Source organism: Schistocerca cancellata, chromosome 1 (assembly GCF_023864275.1).
Source record: "Schistocerca cancellata isolate TAMUIC-IGC-003103 chromosome 1, iqSchCanc2.1, whole genome shotgun sequence".
Classification (NCBI taxonomy): Eukaryota; Metazoa; Arthropoda; class Insecta; order Orthoptera; family Acrididae; genus Schistocerca; species Schistocerca cancellata.
Window position 1 is genome coordinate 274079599 of NC_064626.1, and position 21821 is coordinate 274101419.

At 38.1% G+C, this 21821-nt stretch overlaps 1 protein-coding gene across 7 annotated transcripts in view; it reads right to left on the bottom strand.

Annotated features, from left to right (window-relative positions):
- The window catches only part of LOC126171100 (disco-interacting protein 2), a 647964-nt gene that overhangs the window by 60723 nt on the left and 565420 nt on the right, over nucleotides 1-21821 (bottom strand). For all 7 annotated transcript variants that reach the window (XM_049920776.1, XM_049920774.1, XM_049920775.1 and 4 more), the window contains 2 exons: nucleotides 18670-18887; nucleotides 7357-7569 (listed from right to left, as the gene is read on the bottom strand). In XM_049920776.1, coding sequence (XP_049776733.1) covers nucleotides 7357-7569; nucleotides 18670-18887 — 431 coding nt within the window. The remainder of the gene's footprint in view (nucleotides 1-7356; nucleotides 7570-18669; nucleotides 18888-21821) is intronic.

A 21821-nucleotide genomic window follows, 5' to 3' on the forward strand; every position in this document is an offset into this window, starting at 1 on the left:
ATACTTAAGGCAACATACTTGAGGATGGAAGGATACTTGTGGCTTAATGGTGTTACACATTTCACGAAAATGGATGAAGATAAGTAGAATGCAGTTTAAAACAATTTAATTTCTGAAAGGGGACTGAGCTCCACGTGCAATCCAAGCTTAGTGAAGCCCACTGAAGCACTGCATCAGCTCTCATTACCATTTATCACTGGATCAATCAATTAAATGTTCTATGATCAGTACAGATTTGCCATGTTCTAGACAACAGAATGATGTTTCAACTGAAGAAATTGTCAGTAAAATTTACTTTACTGTGATACAATACTACTGAATTAAGATTTGTGACTACTGAGATGACAAGCATTTCATATGAATAGGTACATACACCAGTCAAAACAGGAAGCTGGAAGTACTCTCCTAAGAGCAAAAAACCATTCTGACAGTGGGAATGACAAAACAACGTGTCGGTGACAAGGTACCATTAGAGACGGGGTACAAGTTTGAAGTGGATACAGAAAGGGAAGGAAATCGGCCAGGCATTTTTCAACAGAATCACCCAGGCATTTACCACAAGCAATTCTGGTAAACCACGGAAAACCTACATCTATAGAGCTGAGAGGGGATATCATCATCCTTCCAAATGTGAACCCAGTATCTTGTCACTGCACCATGTTACTTGATTCCATGAGGAAAGTGACAGGATTTTATTTTTCTTTCTTTGCAGGGGATCGAAAGATATCAGCTTGGCTGATTATTTTGTCATCTTTGGAAACATTATTGGGATTTACACATAGTGACTCAAACAAGAAATGTTAAAGATTAACATGATTTAAGAGAAATATGGATCTCAGCCACACTGGGCTTTGAATTAAATTCAAAAACTACAAGTGAAAATTTCTGCCTGACTGGGACGTGAACTCTGACCTCTTGCTTTATGCAAGCAGCCACCTTAACCATTTTGGCTATATAGACATGCATCCCTTCCAACCCAGATCCTCAACCTGTCACACACTGAACACGTAGTGCCTTGATGGTAATGATAACTTCAGTACAGATGCACACTATGTTCGAACCATTGTGTGAATCAGGTACAGCTGCAGGCAGCGAGTATAACGGACAGTGGATGCCATGCATGTAGCGTGCAAAAAGTTGAGAATTTGGGTTGGTAGCTGTAATACAACTAGTCACAGGGTAGTTACAGAATGGTTCAATACCACTAAAAGTTAAACAGATTGTATACCACCCGATCCAGAATATGTAATGGACAAGAGATATAAAGTGTTTTTCTTAATTTCTATCAGTAAGTTAAACTATATGGTTCACTTATATACCGATTCAACACCTTTAACATTACTGTACATCATTTAACTGTAATCACCAGAAAATTATAACTAGTTAGAAAACCTGATGATGTGAATTAACATAGTCTTAAGTTTCAGGAAAATTTATAATTTCATTCTTGTGGCTGCATTATTAAATTCTCATAGAAATGTTAGGAGAAATATCTATGTTGTAATTAAACTAATGTTCTTTTTGTTGTTGTTGTTGTTGTTGTTATGGTCTTCAGTCCGTGGAATGGTTTGATGCAGCTCTCCATGCTACTCTACCCTGTGCAAGCTGCTTCATCTCTAAGTAACTACTGCAACCTACATCCTTCTGAATCTGTTTAGTGTATTCATCTCTTGGTCTGCCTGTATGATTTTTACCCATCACACTGCCCTCCAATACTAAATTGGTGATCCCTTGATGCCTCTGAATGTGTCCTACCAACCGATCCCTTCTTCTAGTCAAGTTGTGCCACAAACTCCTCTTCTCCCCAATCCTACTCAGTACCTCCTCATTAGTTATGTGATCTACCCATCTAATCTTCAGCATTCTTCTGTAGCACTACATTTCGAAAGCTTCTATTCTCTTCTTGTCCAAACTATTTACCGTCCAGGTTTCACTTCCATACATGGCTACACGCCATACAAATACTTTCAGACATGACTTCCTGACACTTAAATCTATACTCGATGTTAACAAATTTCTCTTCTTCAGAAACGCTTTCCTTGCCATTGCCAGTCTACATTTTATATCCTCTCTACTTCGACCATCATCAGTTATTTTGCTTCCCAAATAGCAAAACTCCTTTACTACTTTAAGTGTCTTATTTCCTAATCTAATTCCCTCAGCATCATCCGACTTAATTCGTTTTGCTTTTGTTGATGTTCATCTTATATCCTCCTTTCAAGACACTGTCCATTCCATTCAAATGCTCTTCTAAGTCCTCTGCCATCTCTGACAGAATTACAATGTCATCGGCGAACCTCAACGTTTTTATTTCTTCTCCATGGATTTTGATACCTACTCCGAATTTTTCTTTTGTTTCCTTCACTGCTTACTCAATGTACAGATTGAATAACATCGGGGAGAGGCTACAACCCTGTCTCACTCCCTTCCCAACCACTGCTACCCTTTCATGTCCCTCGACTCTTATAACTGCCTTTTGGTTTCTGTACAAATTGTAAATAGCTTTAGGTCTTTCAGGGCTCTGTCAAATTCTTCATGCAGTATCATATCTCCCATTTCATCTTCACCTGCATCCTCTTCCATTTCCATAACACTGCCCTTGAGTGCATTGCTCTTGTATAGGCCCTCTACATACTCCTTCCATCTTTCTACTTTCCCTTCTTTACGCAAGACAGGTTTTCCATCTGAGCTCTTGATATTCATACAGGTGGTTCTCTTTTCTCCAAGGATCTCTTTAACTTTCCTGTAGGCAGTTTCTATCTTACTCCTAGTGATATATGTCTCTACATCCTTATATTTGTCCTCTAGCCATCCTTGCTTAGCCATTTTTCACTTCCTTTTGATCTCATTTTTTAAGCATTTGTAGTCCTGTTTGCCTGCTCCATTTACTGTGTTTTTATATTTTCTCCTTTCATCAATTAAATTCAATATTTATTTTGTTATCCAAGGATTTCTACTAGCTTTCATCTTTTTACCTACTTGATCCTCTGCTGCCTTGACTACTTCATCAGTCAAAACTATCCATTCTTCTTCTATTGTATTTGTTTCCCCCATTTTTGTTGATTGTTCCCTGATGCCCTCTCTGAAACTCTCTACAACCACTGGTTCTTTCAGTTTATCCAGGTCTCATCTCCTTAAATTCCCACCTGTTTGTTAATCTACAGTCCATGATCAATAGATTCTGACCAGAGTCTACATCTGCCCCTAGAAATGTCTCAGTTTAAGACGTGGTTCCTAAATCTCTGTCTTACCATTATATAATCTACCTGAAACCTTCCAGTGTCTCCAGGCCTTTTCCACGTATACAACCGTGTTTCACAATTCTTAAACAAAGTGTTAGCTATGATTAAGTTATACTCTGTACAAAATTCTACCAGGTGGCTTCCTCTTTCATTCCTTACCCTCATTCCATATTCACCTACTACTATTCCTTCTCTTCCTTTTTCTACTATCAAATTCCAGTCCCCCATGACAATTAAATTTTCATCTCCCTTCACTGTCTGAATAATTTCTTTTATCTCACCATACATTTCTTCAATCTCTTCGTCATCTGCAGAGCTAATAAACTTGTACTACTGTGGTAGGCGTGGGCTTCGTGTCTATCTTGGCTACAATAATGCATTCACTATGCTACTTGTAGTAGCTTACTCGCGCTCCTATTTCTTTATTCATTATTAAACCTACTCCAGCATTACTGCTATTTAATTTTGTGTTGATAACCCTATATTCTCCTGACCAGAAGTCCTGTTCCTCCTGCCGCCAAACTCCACCAACTCCCACTACATCAAACTTTATCCTACCCATTTCCCTTTTTAATTTAAATTTATTAAGGGATCTGACATTCCATGCTCTGATCTGTAGAACACCAGTTTTGTTTCTCCTGATAATAATGTCCTCCTGCATAGTCCCCGCCCAGAGAACTGGAATATCTTACCCAAGAGGATGCCATCATCATTTAACCACACAGTAAAGCTGCATGCCCTCGGGAAAAAGTACGGTTGTAGTTCCCCCTTGCTTTCACCCATTCACAGTACCAGCACAGCAAGGCTGTTTTCATTAATGTTACAAGTCCAGAACAGTAAATTGTCCAGACTGTTGCCCCTGCAACTACTGAAAAGTCAACTGCCCCTCTTTAAGAACCACATGTTTATCTGGCCTCTCAACATATACCCCTCCATTGTGGTTGCACCTACTATACAGCTATCTGCATCACTGAGGCACGCAAGCCTCCCCACCGATGGCATGGTCCATGGTTCATCAGGGTGGAACCAATAATAAAGTATCGAAATTCATAAATTTCAACTCGCCTAAAAACATGTTTCATGGGGGGGTGGAACCAATAAAAAATTATCAACATTCATAAATTTCTACTCACCAAAAAAATGGACTTTTGGAACATTTATCAGTCATTTGATATATTTAATGTGACTTGTTCATTTTAGTCATCACGTCAATAATGAAAAACCAATTAAATCAGTTGTAATTAACTTTTTCATTAATGACTCTTGAACATTCTGATGTAAACACTACTGATTTTCAGTAATTTTGAGACTATGAAATCATCATACAGAACGTTAACCTGAAATTCTATTTTTGCACTTTGTACTGTACCTCAGTTAATGTCAGGAATAAAATATAGTGTGAAATCAAGATGTAATTAATGATTTTATGATAGGTATTGTTATTGTAACTTCATAAGCAAATTTCCCCGCAAGGGTCAAAAAGAACAATATTTAGAATATTTATTCAGAATGAATCATCATTTATTGTCTTTAAAACTGGACTAATAATTTGTTGTAAATCATTTGCTTTTCATTATAATCAGTAAATGTAACTGTTTTTGACAATAAGCCAAAGAACATACACAATTAAGATGGAGTATATATTGAGCAGAGCAAAGAACTTATCAGTCGCATTTTCACCAATGTAATGTTACAAAGCCTGTAACAGTTGCTATACGAAGATCTTCGTACGTATATGCTTGTAGAAAATGTATCTGCTGTTATACATCTGCTGTTAAAAGGATTCATCAGTGTGTTGGAAAATATTGTTTTAACACCCAAGTTTTCATCACGTTCGAACTCCAGACAAATCTGCACATTGTATCCTCTAATGGACTTCATTGGTGGAGGAGATTCGACAATTCAAAGGTACCTATTCCACTGCAAAAATTACATTACTCTCGTACTCATTCTCGTAATGAGAAGTATTTTAGCCTGAACTGCAGTTGGAGTAACATTAGAAAGCAAAGGTTTCCTGTACAGCCCAAGAAGTTATGGTGACTGCTCACATAGAGAGAGACAGCACACATTTTTCCTTGTCGTCACTGAACTTAATTCTGTACCCAGTTGCAAGTGATATCTGTATTTCTCTTAAATCATGTACACATACATGGTCACTGCATCAACAATGGTGTCTGTTCTGTTGGACCTATCCACCAAAACGTCATACGGTATTGAAAGATTGGCATGTATTAAAGTACTCTTGTGCCAAAACAAGGTCCTTGTCACCGTGATGGTAGAAGTGGACAAGTCTGGCCCTGCAAGTAGTTCCCACGTCATACAATTCCATTCATCGAGAGAGAGACGGAGAGTTTATTTCTGTCTTATTACTGAAGAAATTGAGGTTTGGTATCTTGCTTGACCACATGTTATACTCTATGGTTTTGCCAAACTTATCAAGCAATCTCTACACAGGAACAACAGCCATAGCAAAGGCAAATTATGTACTGAGTGGTAATATTCTTGGAGGATGAGTGGAAAAAGTAATACATTAATTAATATTTGAGAGCAGTATGATAAAAGTTTACTTGTAAATTTATTAAAGGTGGTAAATGTGTGTATTTAAGGGAATTGCTCCCATACACAGACTGTAGAAGCTGCTTTTCACTCTAGTAATGCAGAGACTTTGTTGAATTTGGTATGTGAAAGTATTCATATATGTGTAAAATTATATCAAGAACTAGTGTTGTAGGAGCAAAATTAAAGGTAACATTCTAAACATGAAACTTAAAATGTTGATTACAAACACTATTGGAGATGAGGCAGAACTGATTACCAATTACTGCAACAAGCACAAATGAAAAAGGTGACAGTCAAATCAACTATGCTTAAAATGTTCAGAGGAAATTCTGAAACATGCTATTTCATTCTTTTTGAAAGAGTTAATGAATGCCTGCAGAAAACATTTTGATTATGGTTTGGATTAGTAGTTGATCCCCACAGTGCAGTCCCTAATGGGAAAATGAGTACTTTGGAAACATTGCTTTGGACTTCAGTAATGTCATCTCTTAATAAACCATTCACAGCATTGTAAGGACATCTTACTGTCAAGCAGGGAGAACATTTATCAATGTCTAATATCATGCACATTTGGTGTAAGCAAGAAAAGATAATGGGAAACAATACTTATTTTGTTTTACTGTTCTCAGACTGAAAAGATGCCCAAGTAAATCCAGAGCCCAAGTTAGCAATAATCTTATTCTTTTCTACCCATGTCTAACAACTTAGCCCATGAACTAGTGGATTGTTTCCTTACTTCTGTAATTAATTTTCTTTTATAGAAACAAGATTCAATAACCACTCACAGCTTCCCACATTGGTCAGTTAGCCTGTTCAATTGGTCAATCTACAGTTCATGTTTCTGAACTGAGGGACAGACATTGTCTTTCATTGACTTCTCTGTTGTCCACTTCTGCAGCTGTGCGGTCAGCACAGTGGATTGTTAAGCAAAGGGGCCTGCGTTTGATACCTGGCTGAGATTTTCTCCACTCGGGGACTGGATGCTATATTGTCCTTAACGTATGTGATATCAGAAATGACTCTGAACTGCTGAGATGGTAAAAAAAGCGTCTGTTGAAATTTATACTTAAACAGCAATGTTGACAATTACCTCATCAATTGTTATTATCACCTGTTCCACAGTGTACCTGTTCATTTCTTCTCTTTACAGCCTAAACACTTTCAAAACCATGACATCCTATGCCAACTCTCATGTGCTTCTTATTAATTATAGTTACTGACTACATTTTAATACATCACCTTTCAGTTCCGATCTTTTATTTTGCTGCTTCCTTTTTTTCTAAGGTTCATGAGGAAAATAAAATGTAAGTGGAAAAGAATTATTCAGTTTGTCTCCTGATAAATGAGATTTCATCATGGAAGGTTTAATGCAAATAATGTAAAACCTGACAACCAACATTAACAGGATCATCATGGAAAATATTAATCATAAATAATATTATAGCACAAAAATGTGAGGCGTATTTGTTGAACAAGATTTCTGCTGTTGAGTGTGTAGGGTAACTAATATCTACAACCATTTAACTACAAAAGAATTATTTTTTTCAAAACTAACCTCTTCTTCACTGCAGTCAGGTCGTTGTTCTGCTATCACACATATTCGTTCATCACGTAACACTCTGATACTGAAGACAGCGATACGACCGCGGTAAATAAATTTCATTGGTTCTACAGCCAGCACTGTTGCAATAATATCATCAGCGTTATGTTTTCTTCCTGTCACTGTCATCAAGCCATCTCGAGAACCACAGACAAACACAAGACCACCCTTGGAAACAGAAAGGGAACATTCATTAAATCATATTAGGCATGAAAAATCCAAAAATACTGTAAGGTAAACTTATCCTCAAAAATATAGCTCCACAACTTGTACCTATTAGAAGTATAATGATATTAAAACTTATACATTTGATGGAAACTCGTTTACTAGTAATACAAGACTTACAAAGTTAATGGAAATTAAGGGTTTTCATCATCTTTTGTCGTCTTTTTAAGGAAGTATACAAAAAATATTAACTCTCTTCTGCCTGAATATGGCATATTTATCAGTTTTTGCTTGTGAAGACTGCTTTGTGTGTATAATAATTTATTTATTTTAAAATGATACTCTGTATTAATGTTAATTAAACAAAATGTGAATTCATGTTATCTCACATGAGGAATTGATAAATATTGTCTATAGATGACATAAAATCATTATAAAAGACCGTGATCATTATCACACATCAAAGTAATTGTCCATCTTGATTGCTATTACTCTCAGAGGTTAGTGGAGAGGAGCCTCTTGTAGCTGTATGTGTAGCTATAGGAAACATGCAGCAGACCTTGGCAGTTAATGAGCCTAAATCAGTTGCAAATTCTAATAGAAAGAAGAAAGTTCTGCCGCTAGGTAGTTCACACGGCAGAGGTGTAACTCAGCAGTCGCAGCAAACGTTGGGGAGTGAGTACCAGGTCACCAGCATTGTGAAGCCTAGTGCAGGGCTGGCTCAGGTGACATAACACAGGGAAGTCATGTAGGAATTTTATGGAAGAGGATCAGGTAGTAATTGTGGGTGGAACTGGGAACAGTCTTGATAGGGACAGAGAGTATGATGTAGGTGGTGACCTGTAAGATAGCTATTCAAACTGGTGGCACAAATGCGCACTTCGTGCAGCTGTTTCAGCATCGTGATCGGCCTCGCCTCAATGTTGCTGTTAGGGGTGTTAACATGCGGCTTGAGAAGGCACTGATGGCAAAGGGCATGGCTCACATTGCAGTGGTGCCAGTGGAGTCATCAATAGATAGTGTTTCACTAGGCATGGCCTTTGCCTCAATAGGTATGGGAAGGGGAGGTGGGCAAAGCTTATAGGTGCCAGTGCAGTGGGTAGTGGTGGTGGGATCACTCATAGGAAAATTCTGTAAGTAGTTGGTGTTAAAGCAGCACCTTTTTTAGACTGAAGTCAGCTGATAGGTATCTCTGCTTAAAGGAAGTCTCTCTAACAAAGGAACCACCTTCAAAAGAGGTCAGATATTCAACTAATGAAGGAATTAGCATATTTCAACAAAATATAAGAGGTATTAGAAATAAAGTTAGTGAATTGCTTATAGATGTTAACTCTGACACTATTGGTATGTTGGAGCACCGTCTAAATAATCTGACAATTCAGAGGTTTCCTTTGCCAGGATACAAATTAGCTGGCTGTTTTTCAAGGAGTTCTTTGCGGAGTGTGGGAGTGGCCATGCACATAAAAAACAGTATTCCATTGGAGTCTGTAGACTTACCAAAGCATTGCACTAAACAGGTATTTGAATGTTTGAAAGGAGCAGTTGAATTTAGTGAAACTAAACTTCTAATTGTTGTTATTTATAGGTCCCCTAATTCTGACTTCAGAGCATTTCTGCTCAAGCTAGAGAGGGTTCCTGGACCACTTTATAGGAAATATCAAAAATAAGTTGTATGTAGTGACTTCAATATTAATTTTGCATGTGGTTGTGCAAGAAAAAGGATGTCAGAAAATCTAAATTCATATGATCTGATGCAGACTGTATTTTATCCAACCAGGGTGTAGTGGAACAGTAAGCACAGCCACTGACAACACTTTTATTCATTCTTCATTACTACTTGGCCATTCTGTTAGTAGAAGTGTGAACGACCTTTCAGACCATGATGCATAAATTTTAACACGAAAAGGTTTTTGTACTCAAAAACATGTTATATATAGTTACAAAATACGCAGAAAAGGTAATCCAATGGCAATAGAGAACTTTTTAAACCTTGTTAAGGAACAAGAGTGGCAAGCCGACAACACAGATGACAAATATAATGCTTTCCTTAACACATTTCTCGAGCTCTTTGAAAGTTGCTTTTCATTCGAATGTTCTAAACAGGGTACTAGTAATAAAAGGCAACCTGGGTGGCTGAATAGCAGGATAAGGATAGCGTGTGGAACAAAGTGAGAATTATATCAAAATGCAGTCACAATAGAGCTACAGTAGCCCATTACAAACAATACTGTAAAATGCTTAAAAATGTTATAGGAAGGCAAAGAGTTTGCAGTACACAAACAGAATAGCTAATTAACAGAATAAAATTAAAACCATATGGTCAGTTGTGACGGAAGTGCCTGGTCAGTAGCACAAGGTCAACGATATAAGACCAGTATGTAGTAAAAATATTTCTGCTACTGATAAGTCAGATATATATACAGTATTTAACAATCACTTTCTGAACATTGCTGGTGAATTAAATAAAAACTTAGTTTCTGAAGGGAATCATACAACCCTCTTGGAAAATACTTTTCCAAGACTGATATCTGAATTACTCCTTTGTGATACTGACAAGGGGGAGACTGAGTCAGCAATTAAATCACTGAAAACTAAGGGCTCTGATGGATATGATGGAGTATCTCATAGAATAGTAAAGTAATGCACATTTTAGCCTTGTACTTAGCCATATCTGTAATTTTTCTTTTAGGAATGGTCAATTTCCTGAACGATTCAAATACTCAGTAGTAAAGCCGCTTTATAAAAAGAAAGAAAGGGATAATGTAGCCAAGTTTAGACTTATTTTTATGCCTTAGTGTTGCTAAGGGTATTGAGAAGGTTGGGTATGTAAGGATAAATGATCATTTTATTTCACGTAATTTGCTATCAAATGTACAGTTTGGATTTAGAAGTGGTTTAGCATCCGAAAATGCTATATTATCTTTTCTCTTTGAGGAATTGAGCAAAAGGTTTCAAAAGCAAGGCATCTTTTTTGATTTAGATAAGGTGTTTGAGTGTGTTGATCACAAAATATTGCTCCAGAAGTTGGACCATTATGCAATATGGGGAGTAGCTCACAACTGATTCACCTCTTACTTTAATAACAAACAGCAAAAGGTGATTCTCCACAGTACTGAGAATTGCTCTAGACTGGATTCCGAATAGGGCACAGTTCTCTGGAGGGTGCCCCAGGAATCAGTGCTGGGGCCACTCCTGTTCCTTATTTATATAAATGATGTGCCCTCTAATATTACAGGTGACTAAAATATTTCTGTTTGCTGATGATGCATGACATTAGTGTGGTAGTAAAGGATGTTGTGAGCAATGTTGACACTGGCTTGATGGTGAAGGATGTTGTGTGCAATGTTGGGACTGTTTCAAACAGTACAGTTCAAGACAGAAGTTCAGAGCTTGCAGAAAATAAACTAACACTAAATCACAGTAAGGCTCACTTTTTACAGTTTCTAACACAGAATTCAACAAAACCTGACATTTTAATTTCACAGAATGGGCACACGATTGGTGAAACTGAACAGTTCAAATCCCTACTTGTTCAGATAAATAGTAAACTGTCATGGAAAGCCCATGTTCAGGAGCTTGTTCAAAGACTTAATGCTGCCATTTTTATTCTCAGAACAGTATCTGAACTAATTGGTAGTTTGGCATGAAAAGTAGTCTACTCTGCTTACTTGCACTCGCTTATGACATATGGTATTATATTTTGGGGTAATTCTTCCCATTCTCAAAAGGTATTTTTGTCTCAGAAATGGACAATAAATGGTGTAAGTTCACGAACCTGTTGTGAATCCCTGTTTATTAGTCTGGGTATTCTGGCAGTGGCCTAAAATATACACCAAAATTCTTTACCATGGTTTTTTTTGTTAACAATATTAGCTTTTTGCCAAGAATTGACAGCCTTCACTCAGTTAATACCAGGCAGATAAGGAAATGCAATCCAAATGCAACTCTTGTGCAGAGAAGCGTGTAGCACACTGCTGGATCTGTTTTCAGTAAACCACCACAAGAATTCAAAAATCTAATCAGTAATCCACACGCTTTCAAATCTAAAGTGAAGAGTTGCCTCAAGGGCAGACTCTTTCTATTCAGTCAAGGAGTTCCTTGAAAAATTAATCTCATTCTTGTGCTATATTGGTAACTGTGTTCACAGAAATTTATGGCGTTTTTGCTTTCATGAACATTTTATTTTATCTGTTATTACTTTTCTGTTGTAATTTCATGTGCTGATTTGTTCCACGATTTGCTCCTCAATTGGGCCTATGGAACTAGATATGTAAAATAAAAAATAAATAAAATAAAATAAAATAAAATTATGCCTTCACACATTTCGGCCACAGTTATCATCACAATCTGTCGGATAAACAGAACAAATGAGAAATAATATATCTACACTAAACACAGTAATACATTTTATGGAAACAAAATGTAAATGTACCACATTTAAAAGCTCTTCACACTGTATCTCTCCAGATGTACAATTGTACCAAGACTAGTGCTGTTCAGTGAGTCAGCCTGACTTAAATAATGCTCTGTGGCTGTTAGAGTGCATGAAAAGAAATAGAAATTATCTGAGTTAAATTATTAGCATCTACCAATTAAGCCTACAGTATTTTTAAAAAATGTATGCTAAAACTTGTTATTCTTTTACTCTCATGAAATGACTGTATGCTTAATTTGTAAAGATTAATTAAAATGTAACAATGACAGTTCCTATTGCTTGTAATGCCACCTGATGGCCACAGAGCATAATTTAAAGCACGATGCCTCACTGAACAGCCTTAGTCACGTGAGACCTTAGTTTCTCCTGGCACATACAACACTCAAATAACTTATGGGAAAGCAGCCGGGGGTCGTTGTTGACAACCACCGGGATTTCAACAAGACAACACCCTGCTATTTTCAGGGCAGGGTGTGCTCCTGTTGAAATATCAGGGGTTGTTGACAATGTCACCCAGCTACTTTTCTGTAAGTTATTTGAGCCTTAGTCATGGTACAGCTGTACGTGTAAACTGAAGAAGTACAGTGTTTCAAGTTTTTAAATGTGGAATGCCTAAATTTTGTTTCTATAAAATGCATTGCTACAATTATTGTATAGGTATTGATTTTCATTTTTCTGTTAATCTGACAGATTCTGATGATGGCTGTGGCTAAAAAGCATTGAGGTGTACTTTTTAAAAAGTAAGATATAATAATGATCAAAACAGATAATTACTTTTGCACTGAAATCATTACTTATGCTTGTCAAAAACTTATAATTGGGTGGTGTTGTTCACTTGCAGCAGCCAGTTAAATATGAAGAAAGAAGAAGGAGGAGGAGGAGGAGGAGGAGGAGGAGGAGGAGGAGGAGGCAGGGAGGGTTCACAAATGGTCAGGAATGCACCTATATGTACTACTGTAACTAGAAGGTTGGAAGATGCCCGAAACAAAGAAAGGTATCACAGTCAAATATCTAATACACAAAATATTAATATAAATTTAAAAATAAATTAAAAATAATGTCTCTTTCCATTCTGCCTTCTTGTTCAGAGGTATACAAGAAGTTGATAATGACAAGCAGGAAGGAAGAAGAGGGTGAAATTTAAATGTAGTCTAAACAAACTGGCCAAATAGTAACACATGGTATACCAGATGTACACCCAAATGACCTTCTTCTATTCTTTGTTATTTTATTACAATGGTAACAGATTGCACAGGGATATTTAAATTTACTTAAGTTCAAGTTTATTGTTACTAGTTACTGTGACTGGTAACAGTAAACTTGTTGTTTCATTTGATGTCAGTAACAGTCACAATAAAGCCTAACCTAAAATGTTCACATTTAAAGTTACTTAAGTTCATTTAGTGTTATTGAATTACTGTCCAGTTTTCAGGTTTAGTTGTGTTTCTTATTGCATAGTAATTCTGTATCAAGTCTTGCTGTGTACAGCCTACCGTTTATCAAACTGAAATGAAGAATGTATCACACAAACACACATAATTAGAGTTTTGTTTAAGCCACATTTTCTTGTTCATGATGCCATCTTTTGGCTGGCATCAAGATCTAACACAAAAGGCGTTCACTTACTAAACACTTGGTTAATATCGGTAATTTATGTGGGTTTCACATGTAACCAGCTGTTCATTTGTATTTTGATATGATTTACTAGTTTTTAAGCCACTGCAGCCTCATCATCAGACAGAGGTGTCATAGATGCCAGGTTGCTGGCAGAAACAAAAGAAATTAATTAATAAAATGTTTAAGAAGTGGAAAGCCCATTACGATTTAAGTTACTTACATTACAAAGCATTGTAGAACATGACAAATTCATTCTGACAATGCACATTTTGCAGCTTTTACTTACAAACTCACTCTCTCTCTCCCTCTCTCTCTCTCTCTCTCTCTCTCTCTCTCTCTCTCTCTCTCTCTCTCTCTCTCGTGTGTGTGTGTGTGTGTGTGTGTGTGTGTATTTAACTGCACTTTGTTTCACACTATAACACTGGATGTAAGTATAATGAATACAAATATGGAAGATAATGCACTTCACTGCATCACGTCCTTTTCACCTGAGATTCATTACATTACAGAACAAAGATTTACAGGCATAGATAATGAATGCAAGTGAACACTGTAAGCTGCAGGTATGTTCACACATCAAAAAATCTATGTAATATGGACCAAAACATCACACAGAAGACAATCAAATAGAATTAAACATTCACTACATAATTCAAATGTGAATGAACTGCAAGTGTGTACAACAGAGCTGTTATTCATTTGGCAATGGCAATGTAAAATAATAAAGAGCAACAGTGTAACATAGTAGTTACATGAATAAGAAAATAATAATTTATGTACAATGATGAACGTATCTTATTATTGCCTTTTATGAAGGTGTTTTGGTGCCAAGATGTCTTCGAAAGTCTAGATGAAAAAGAGTTCTGTATTCAGTTTATTCGTATGGGATTTTTTTAAGTTATTTTAGATCGTGAATGTATATCTCAAATTGTTTGAGGAGATCCAGCTGTAATTCTTTGTCAGCAATATGTGACATAGAAAAGTTGTCATTGATATTACCAACGGAGTATTCATAATGACATAAAGCTCGACTTAAGTTTTTGAGTCGGAAGGCATTTGTAAGTGCCTTGTAGCAAATTTCAAAGTTTCTCACTGTTTGTCCTGCACAGAATCAAGAACAGTAGCAAAAGAATTTATACATTAGATTTTAGATACCACTGTCCAGTGGATTTACAATTGTGAAAAATATCACTTTATAATTTACTGTCAATATGGAAGGATATTTTTATATTATGTGGTCTGAAAAAATTTGCAAGTTTGTATGACACTTCACCAAGGAACTGAAAACTGGCAAATGACTAAGGCATTTATGAGAGAGAGATTGTATCTATTATTCTGAGCTACACAGCTGGTAGAGTATCGACAGCAATAGATAGATTCATACCACATAAGTTAATAAGAGACGGGACTGATCCACCATAGCAGATAAAACTTGCCAGAACACTGTTGCAGAAGCAACGAAAAAAGCATGCCAAATTCAGAAGAATGCAAAATCCCCAAGACTGGCTAAGTTTCATGGAAGCTCAAAATTTAGTGCGGATGTCAATGATAGATGCTTTTAACTGTTTCCACAATGAAACGTTGTCTCAAACTATGGTAGAAAACCCAAAGAGATTTTGGTCGTATGTTATGTACACCAGTGGCAAAAAACATTCAATACCGTCACTGCGTGATAGTGATGGAAATGTTACCGATGATGGTGCCACTAAAGCGGAGTTACTAGATACAGTTTTCTGTAATGCCTTCACGAAAGAAGACAAAGTAAATATTCCAGAATTCGAAACCAGAACAGCTGTAAGCATGGGTGACATAAAAGTAGATATCTTAGATGTTGTGAAACAACTCAAATCACTTAAGAAAGGCAAGTCTTCCAGTCCAGATGGTGTACCCATCAGGTTGCTTTAAAAGTATGCAGTCACAATAGCGCTTTTCTTAGTAACCATATACAACCACTCACTTGACGAAAGGTCTGTTCCTAAAGACTGGAAAGTAGCACAGTTCACACCAATATTCAAGAAAGGAAATAGGAGTAACCCATTGAATTACAGACCCATATCACTGACCTCAATTTGCAGTAGGATTTCGGAGCATACACTGTACTCTAACATTACGAATCACGTTGAAGAAAATGACTTATTGATACATAAGCAACACGGATTCAGAAATTATCATTCTTGTGCAACACAGTTAGCTTTTTATTCCCATGAAGTAACGAGTGCTGTCGACAAGGGATCAGATAGATTCCATATTCCTGGATTTCCAGAAAGCCTTTGATACCATTCCTCAAAAACGACTATTAATCAGATTGCGTATATATGGAGTATCGTCCCAGTTGTGTGACTGGATTTGTAATTTCCTCTCAGAGAAAAATGGTTCAAATGGCTCTGAGCACTATGGGACTCAACATCTTAGGTCATAAGTCCCCTAGAACTCAGAACTACTTAAACCTAACTAACCTAAGGACATCACACACACCCATGCCCGAGGCAGGATTCGAACCTGCAACCGTAGCAGTCCTGCGGTTCCGGACTGCAGCGCCAGAACCGCTAGACCACCGTGGCCGGCCCTCTCAGAGAGGTCACAGTTCGTGGTGGTGGACGGTAAATCATCGAGTAGAACAGAAATGATTTCTGGCGCTCTGCAAGGTAATGTCATAGGCCCTCTGCTGTCCCTGATTTACATAAATGATCTGGGTGATAATCTGAGCAACCCCCTTAGATTGTTTGCAGATGACACTGTAATTTACCATCTAGTAAAATCATCAGACGATCAATTCCAATTACAAAATGTTCTAGAGAGAATTTCTGTATGGTGCAAAAAGTGGCAATTGGCACTACACAAAGAAAAGTGTGAGGTCGTCCACATGGCTATTAAAAGAAATCCAATAAATTCTGGGTATACGATAAATGGCACAAATCTAAGGGCTGTCAATTTGACTAAATACCTAGGAATTACAATTATGAGCAACTTAGATTGGAAAGACCACATAGATAATATTGTGGGGAAGACGAAACAAAAACTGTGCTTTGTTGGCAGAACACTTAGAAGATGCGACAAACCCACTAAAGAGCAGCAGGAGTAACCCTTTGAATTACAGACCCATATCACTGACCTCAATTTGCAGTAGGATTTCAGAGCACTCGTCCGTCCTCTGCTGGAATACTGCTGCACGGTTTGGGATCCTTATCAGATAGGATTGACGGAGAACATCGAATAAGTGCAAAGAAGGGCAGCTTGTTTTGTGTTATCACGCAACAGGTGTGAGAGTGTCACTGATATATGCGAGTTGGGGTGGCAGTCACTGAAACAAAGGCAGTTTTCTTTGCGGCGAGATCTATTTACGAAATTTCGATCACCAACTTTCTCTTCTAAATGTGAAAATATTTTGTTGACACCCACCTACGTTGGGAGAAATGATCTGTCATAATAAAAGAAGAGAAATCAGAGCTTGAACAGTAAGATTTAAGTGTTCCTTTTTCCCACGAGCCATTCAAGAGTGGAATGATAGAGAAGTAGTATGAAAATGGTTCGATGAACCCTCTGCTAGGCACTTAAGTGTGAATTGCAGAGTAAACATGTAGATGTAGATGTAACTAGTATTTAAATATGTTCGTTTCATTACATGTCTCTGCTTCAATGTTGGGAATGTGGAGTAAACAGTTCGAAGAAGAACTGACTTGAAGAAACAGATTTTAAGTTTCGTCGGGTGGCATAAGGTGTTCATCCACAAGTGACCTTGTTTTCAATAAAGAAGCACCATATGATACACAATGATTTAAATGCACTGTCCAATCACATTAATGTGACCACCTGTTAAAAACCTGAATAACCACCTTCTGCAGTACAGACTGCTGCAAGACGTAGGGGAAGAGTGACTGTGAGATTCTGGAAGGTACTGACAGCGATGTGGAGCCTTGTTGTTTCCCATGCCGTAGCCATCTGCACTAGGTTTCCCAGTTGAAGACCCATGACCCAAACAGCTCCATCGAGGTGATACCACAGATTCATCTGTAAACGCCACCTGTCACCACTCAGTGTACGTCCAGTAATGGCACTAGTAAGCAAATTCCCTATTTTGTTGCCAATAAACAGCAGTCAGCATGGCTACAAGAACCAGACACCTGCTGTAGGAACTCACAAGCCGCAACATTCATTGAATGGTCATTGAGCAGACACTACTGGTAGCCCTTTGTTTCATATGGACAATCAGTTGCTCAACAGTGCATCTCTATTCATCCATACACATCTCCTCAACCTTCATTCGCCCTGTCATTTATGGCCTTGTAATGCATAACAGTCGTCTTGGGGCCAGCTTTGGATAGCACCATTTTGCCATGCACCGTTTACTTTAACCAAGGTGGCACACCAACAGTTCACAAACTTTGTTGTCTCAGAAATGGTTCCACCATTGGCCCAAAATCCAATGATCATGCCAATTTGGACATAAGATAAACTGCTCTGTTTCCACATTATTATAATGGCTCCACTTTTTTCTATGTCCCCCTGACACACTTTACATACCATCCACTGCCAGTGCCAGTGCATGTTGACATCGATCATAGGCAATGGTCACATTATTGAGACTGGATCTTGTATTATACATAACTACAATAATTATTTAGTTTCCAGTGCCTTTATTGTCTTATTTTTCTTTTTCGAAAAAATGTGATTAAATGGGTACAAACAAATAATTCATAGTTGTATTCACTTGGAAACATAATGGCAATTCAAATTTCACATGTACTGTAGCTGCAGCTTGTTTACATATAGGTTACCACCAGAAACTCATTTATTACTCCATTTATCAGGAGCAAAGCACTTTAAGGTCCTGGAGAGTATGTCGATTAAACCAATGCAGTATGTTTTCAGTTCAAGCACTAGCTAACTTAGAAATACACCACATCCTTACCATGTGGCATGGCAAAGCAAATGCATATTTCATTGAATCAAGTCAAAGTACCAATGTAACTAAAATAAGGAAAACAAATTTCTCATGTCAAACACAGAATGTTTCAGAAGTGAAATGGTTAATACAAGAAAAGAATACATACAGGCCCAAGAAATCCAAGGAGGCCACTGCGAACATATTCGGCTTCCCCAATCGGCTTGCTGTCACTGTGGAGAGGCTGCACTCTGAATGTGCTGTTTGTCAGACCTTGCAGTCCCCAGTACTGGCTGCCAGTTGCACTTGAATTCACACAAATCTCACCTACTTCATCAGTCTTACACAGGTACGATGGTCCATCCATTTTCACAACCACAATCACACCTGTACAAAAGTTTTTGTTCTTCATGCATTACAGTTTACAAGAATGCAATGAAAAAAATGAGAAGTTACTAGCTTAAAATTTAAGTTTTGAAAGTGTATAACGACAATATTGTATGTGTTACTTCATTTGTAATACACACAGTAAGCTTTATAAACAATAAAAGAAAACCTTTTGAGCATATGTTATGTGAGGACGGGAGGAAGGAAGCTTAGGATTTAACGCACAGTCAACACAGAGGTCATTAGAGATGAAGCAAGAAGAAGATTATTTTACAGCTACTACTTGCAACAAAATTGTGTCTTACACAAGACCTATCTCATTTGCTGGTCTCCTAGTGACTTGTGAGGTCACCCTGACTGAAGACCACAGCCTGGTGCAATGGTTTCAGACTACCAGTCACTGGTCCCTGTTACATTTTCACATTCACTGCCAGTGCATGTCACCACTGAGGCTTCTCATTTACTTGCAGGTGGACAGACCGGCATGTGCCCGTGAGCTCGAATGCCTCAGAGCCTGGATCCTTGGGACTATCACCATCTGCAACGAGTCCATGATTTACTCCATGGCCTCTATCCACAGACTCATTTGACAGTGCCTTCGGCACCATCCTGGTCAGCAGGCAATTTCTCCTATCCTGGGGTAACTTGAGCAACTCCTGTCACGTGTCATCCTGATAGGTCCTTTTGCAGTGATACCCATGGATACTGGTGTGACATCTTCCCTGGTGGTGCCTCCCCTATACCATATAAAGTCTATGATCTTTTCCTTTGGTGATAGCTGTTAGTGTGGAAGAGGATGTAGTGGCACCAACTATAGAAACGAAGTAACTGGCACAACATTACTATCTATCACTGTTGCGCCACTAGTCATATGGTGCTCATTCACAGGTGAGCCCTCTGATAAGCAAACAGTATCTTTTATTCATCTCTCTTGCTGTGAATAAACTCTGTTATTTTTTAGTACACTGTCTTCTACAAAATATTACATGGTCACAAAGACATTCCCAAGTACTGATAATATATCAAGTTTCGATAAGTTGTGTCCTTATGATAAGCAGTGGCATACATTTCCTGCAAATGTAAATGATTTTCAAAAATTTGAAAGAACTGTTTGATCAATCTAAAATGCATGTATTACTAACTAAGCATGAAAATGAAAAACTGAATGTCCATCTATTGCTCCGAATTTGATGCTAAAGAAAACTGCTTTCACAGTCATTACATTTACTCTTTGAGACACGACTATGACATCATTAGTAATTCAGTAACTTTTGGTTCACCCTAAATGCTACTATTTCTTTTGGTTGTGATCTTAATTGCCTGCATCTCAGAGACTGAATGTAATAGCTGTGAAAAATGAAAGGAGAAGCACAATCAGTTGTTGCTGGCTTAAAAACTCACAAAAACTCCCAGAGAAAATAACTGAGCACATAGTCATGAACTGTAAGGTACAGAGAGTATAAAGTCATGAAAACTCATTACAAAACAACAAAAAGGGTAGCTGGAATCAGTAATAAAGGCATCATTTCAACAGTGTTCACTGATTTTGGCTGATGGGTGCTTTTTATCCTTCATCTCTTTGGTTTTTAAAGATGGGGGCTGTAGTTCTGGCCACAGAAGGGCCTATGGGGCTTGACTGATCACCATGTAGCCCATCAGCCAGTGGCATCATATGGATGTGGCATAGAGGAATGGGAATCACCACACAGCATTCCCGGATGTGGAGACACGAATTGGAAGGAGGTAACAGGACAGAAGGAGGGGAAACCAGTCCACCTGCTGAGAAATAAAGCATTGGTATTATTAGCCTGGTTGGTACGATGTTGGAGCAAGCAAACACTAACTAACTAACTAAAACACACACGCGCACACACACACACACACACACACACACACACACACACACACACACACACAGAGAGAGAGAGAGAGAGAGAGAGAGAGAGAGAGAGAGAGAGAGAGAGAGAGAGCTCATCAAAGGATAACTCAAAAGCTATGAAGTTCTCTATCATTTGCGTGTGCCTGTTGGCAACCAATGCTTTTTCACGTCTCCTTCTAATCTAGGAGTATTTACTTTCTATATGAACTTTCCTACAAATCTAGTGCCATCCCTCCTTTGGGAATGTCCATAATCTGCACCCAAACTGTCTCTGCTGTACTGTCTGCCCACATCTGTACCAACATTTTTCTCCTCGTCTTTGTTATGCATCCACTCTCCCTCCTCACACATGCTGCCATCCGAATTTTACACTTTTCCTTTTTCACCACATGTGATGACAACTTTTGCATGATCAAATATCCTCAGGTTACAAAACTATCTTATTTGTCCCAGCACAGTTTCTTCTGTCCTTTTCACTCCCTGAACTCACACTACATTATCCACTTCCCCTTACAACCACCTAACACTTTACTTGACCATTCCCTGAATCATTTCCCATTTCCTAACACCACCCGTACCCTAATGGATCCCTGCTCCATCCTTTTGCTCCAGTTCAGAAAAGTATTCCTTTCGGTGGCTAAAACCCAGTGCTGCATCCTGCACCTTAAATGCTGTCTAAACAATGGAATCCCCTCCTAGTGACCTAACCATAAAAATCTCCTCCTCTGGATCCCACCCCTCATTTCACAACCACCACCACCACCACCACCACCACAACCACCACTGCCTTCTCCTCCTTTTCAGATTGTGACAGCCCTATATCTCAAAAACCTGGTACTGCAGAAACATCTCTCCCAGGCACAAGCATCCAAGAACTACCTCTACTCTCTCAGCAAGAAGACTTGGCAAGATACTGTTACTGTGCAATCCTGATTACAAACACATCTTCAAAATAAAAATTCATGCACTCCAACACTTGGAGGAGCATTCCAGGTACCACCTCCATGAAGTGTCCAACATGTTGACATCCTACTCCCACCTTGGGGCATCACCTT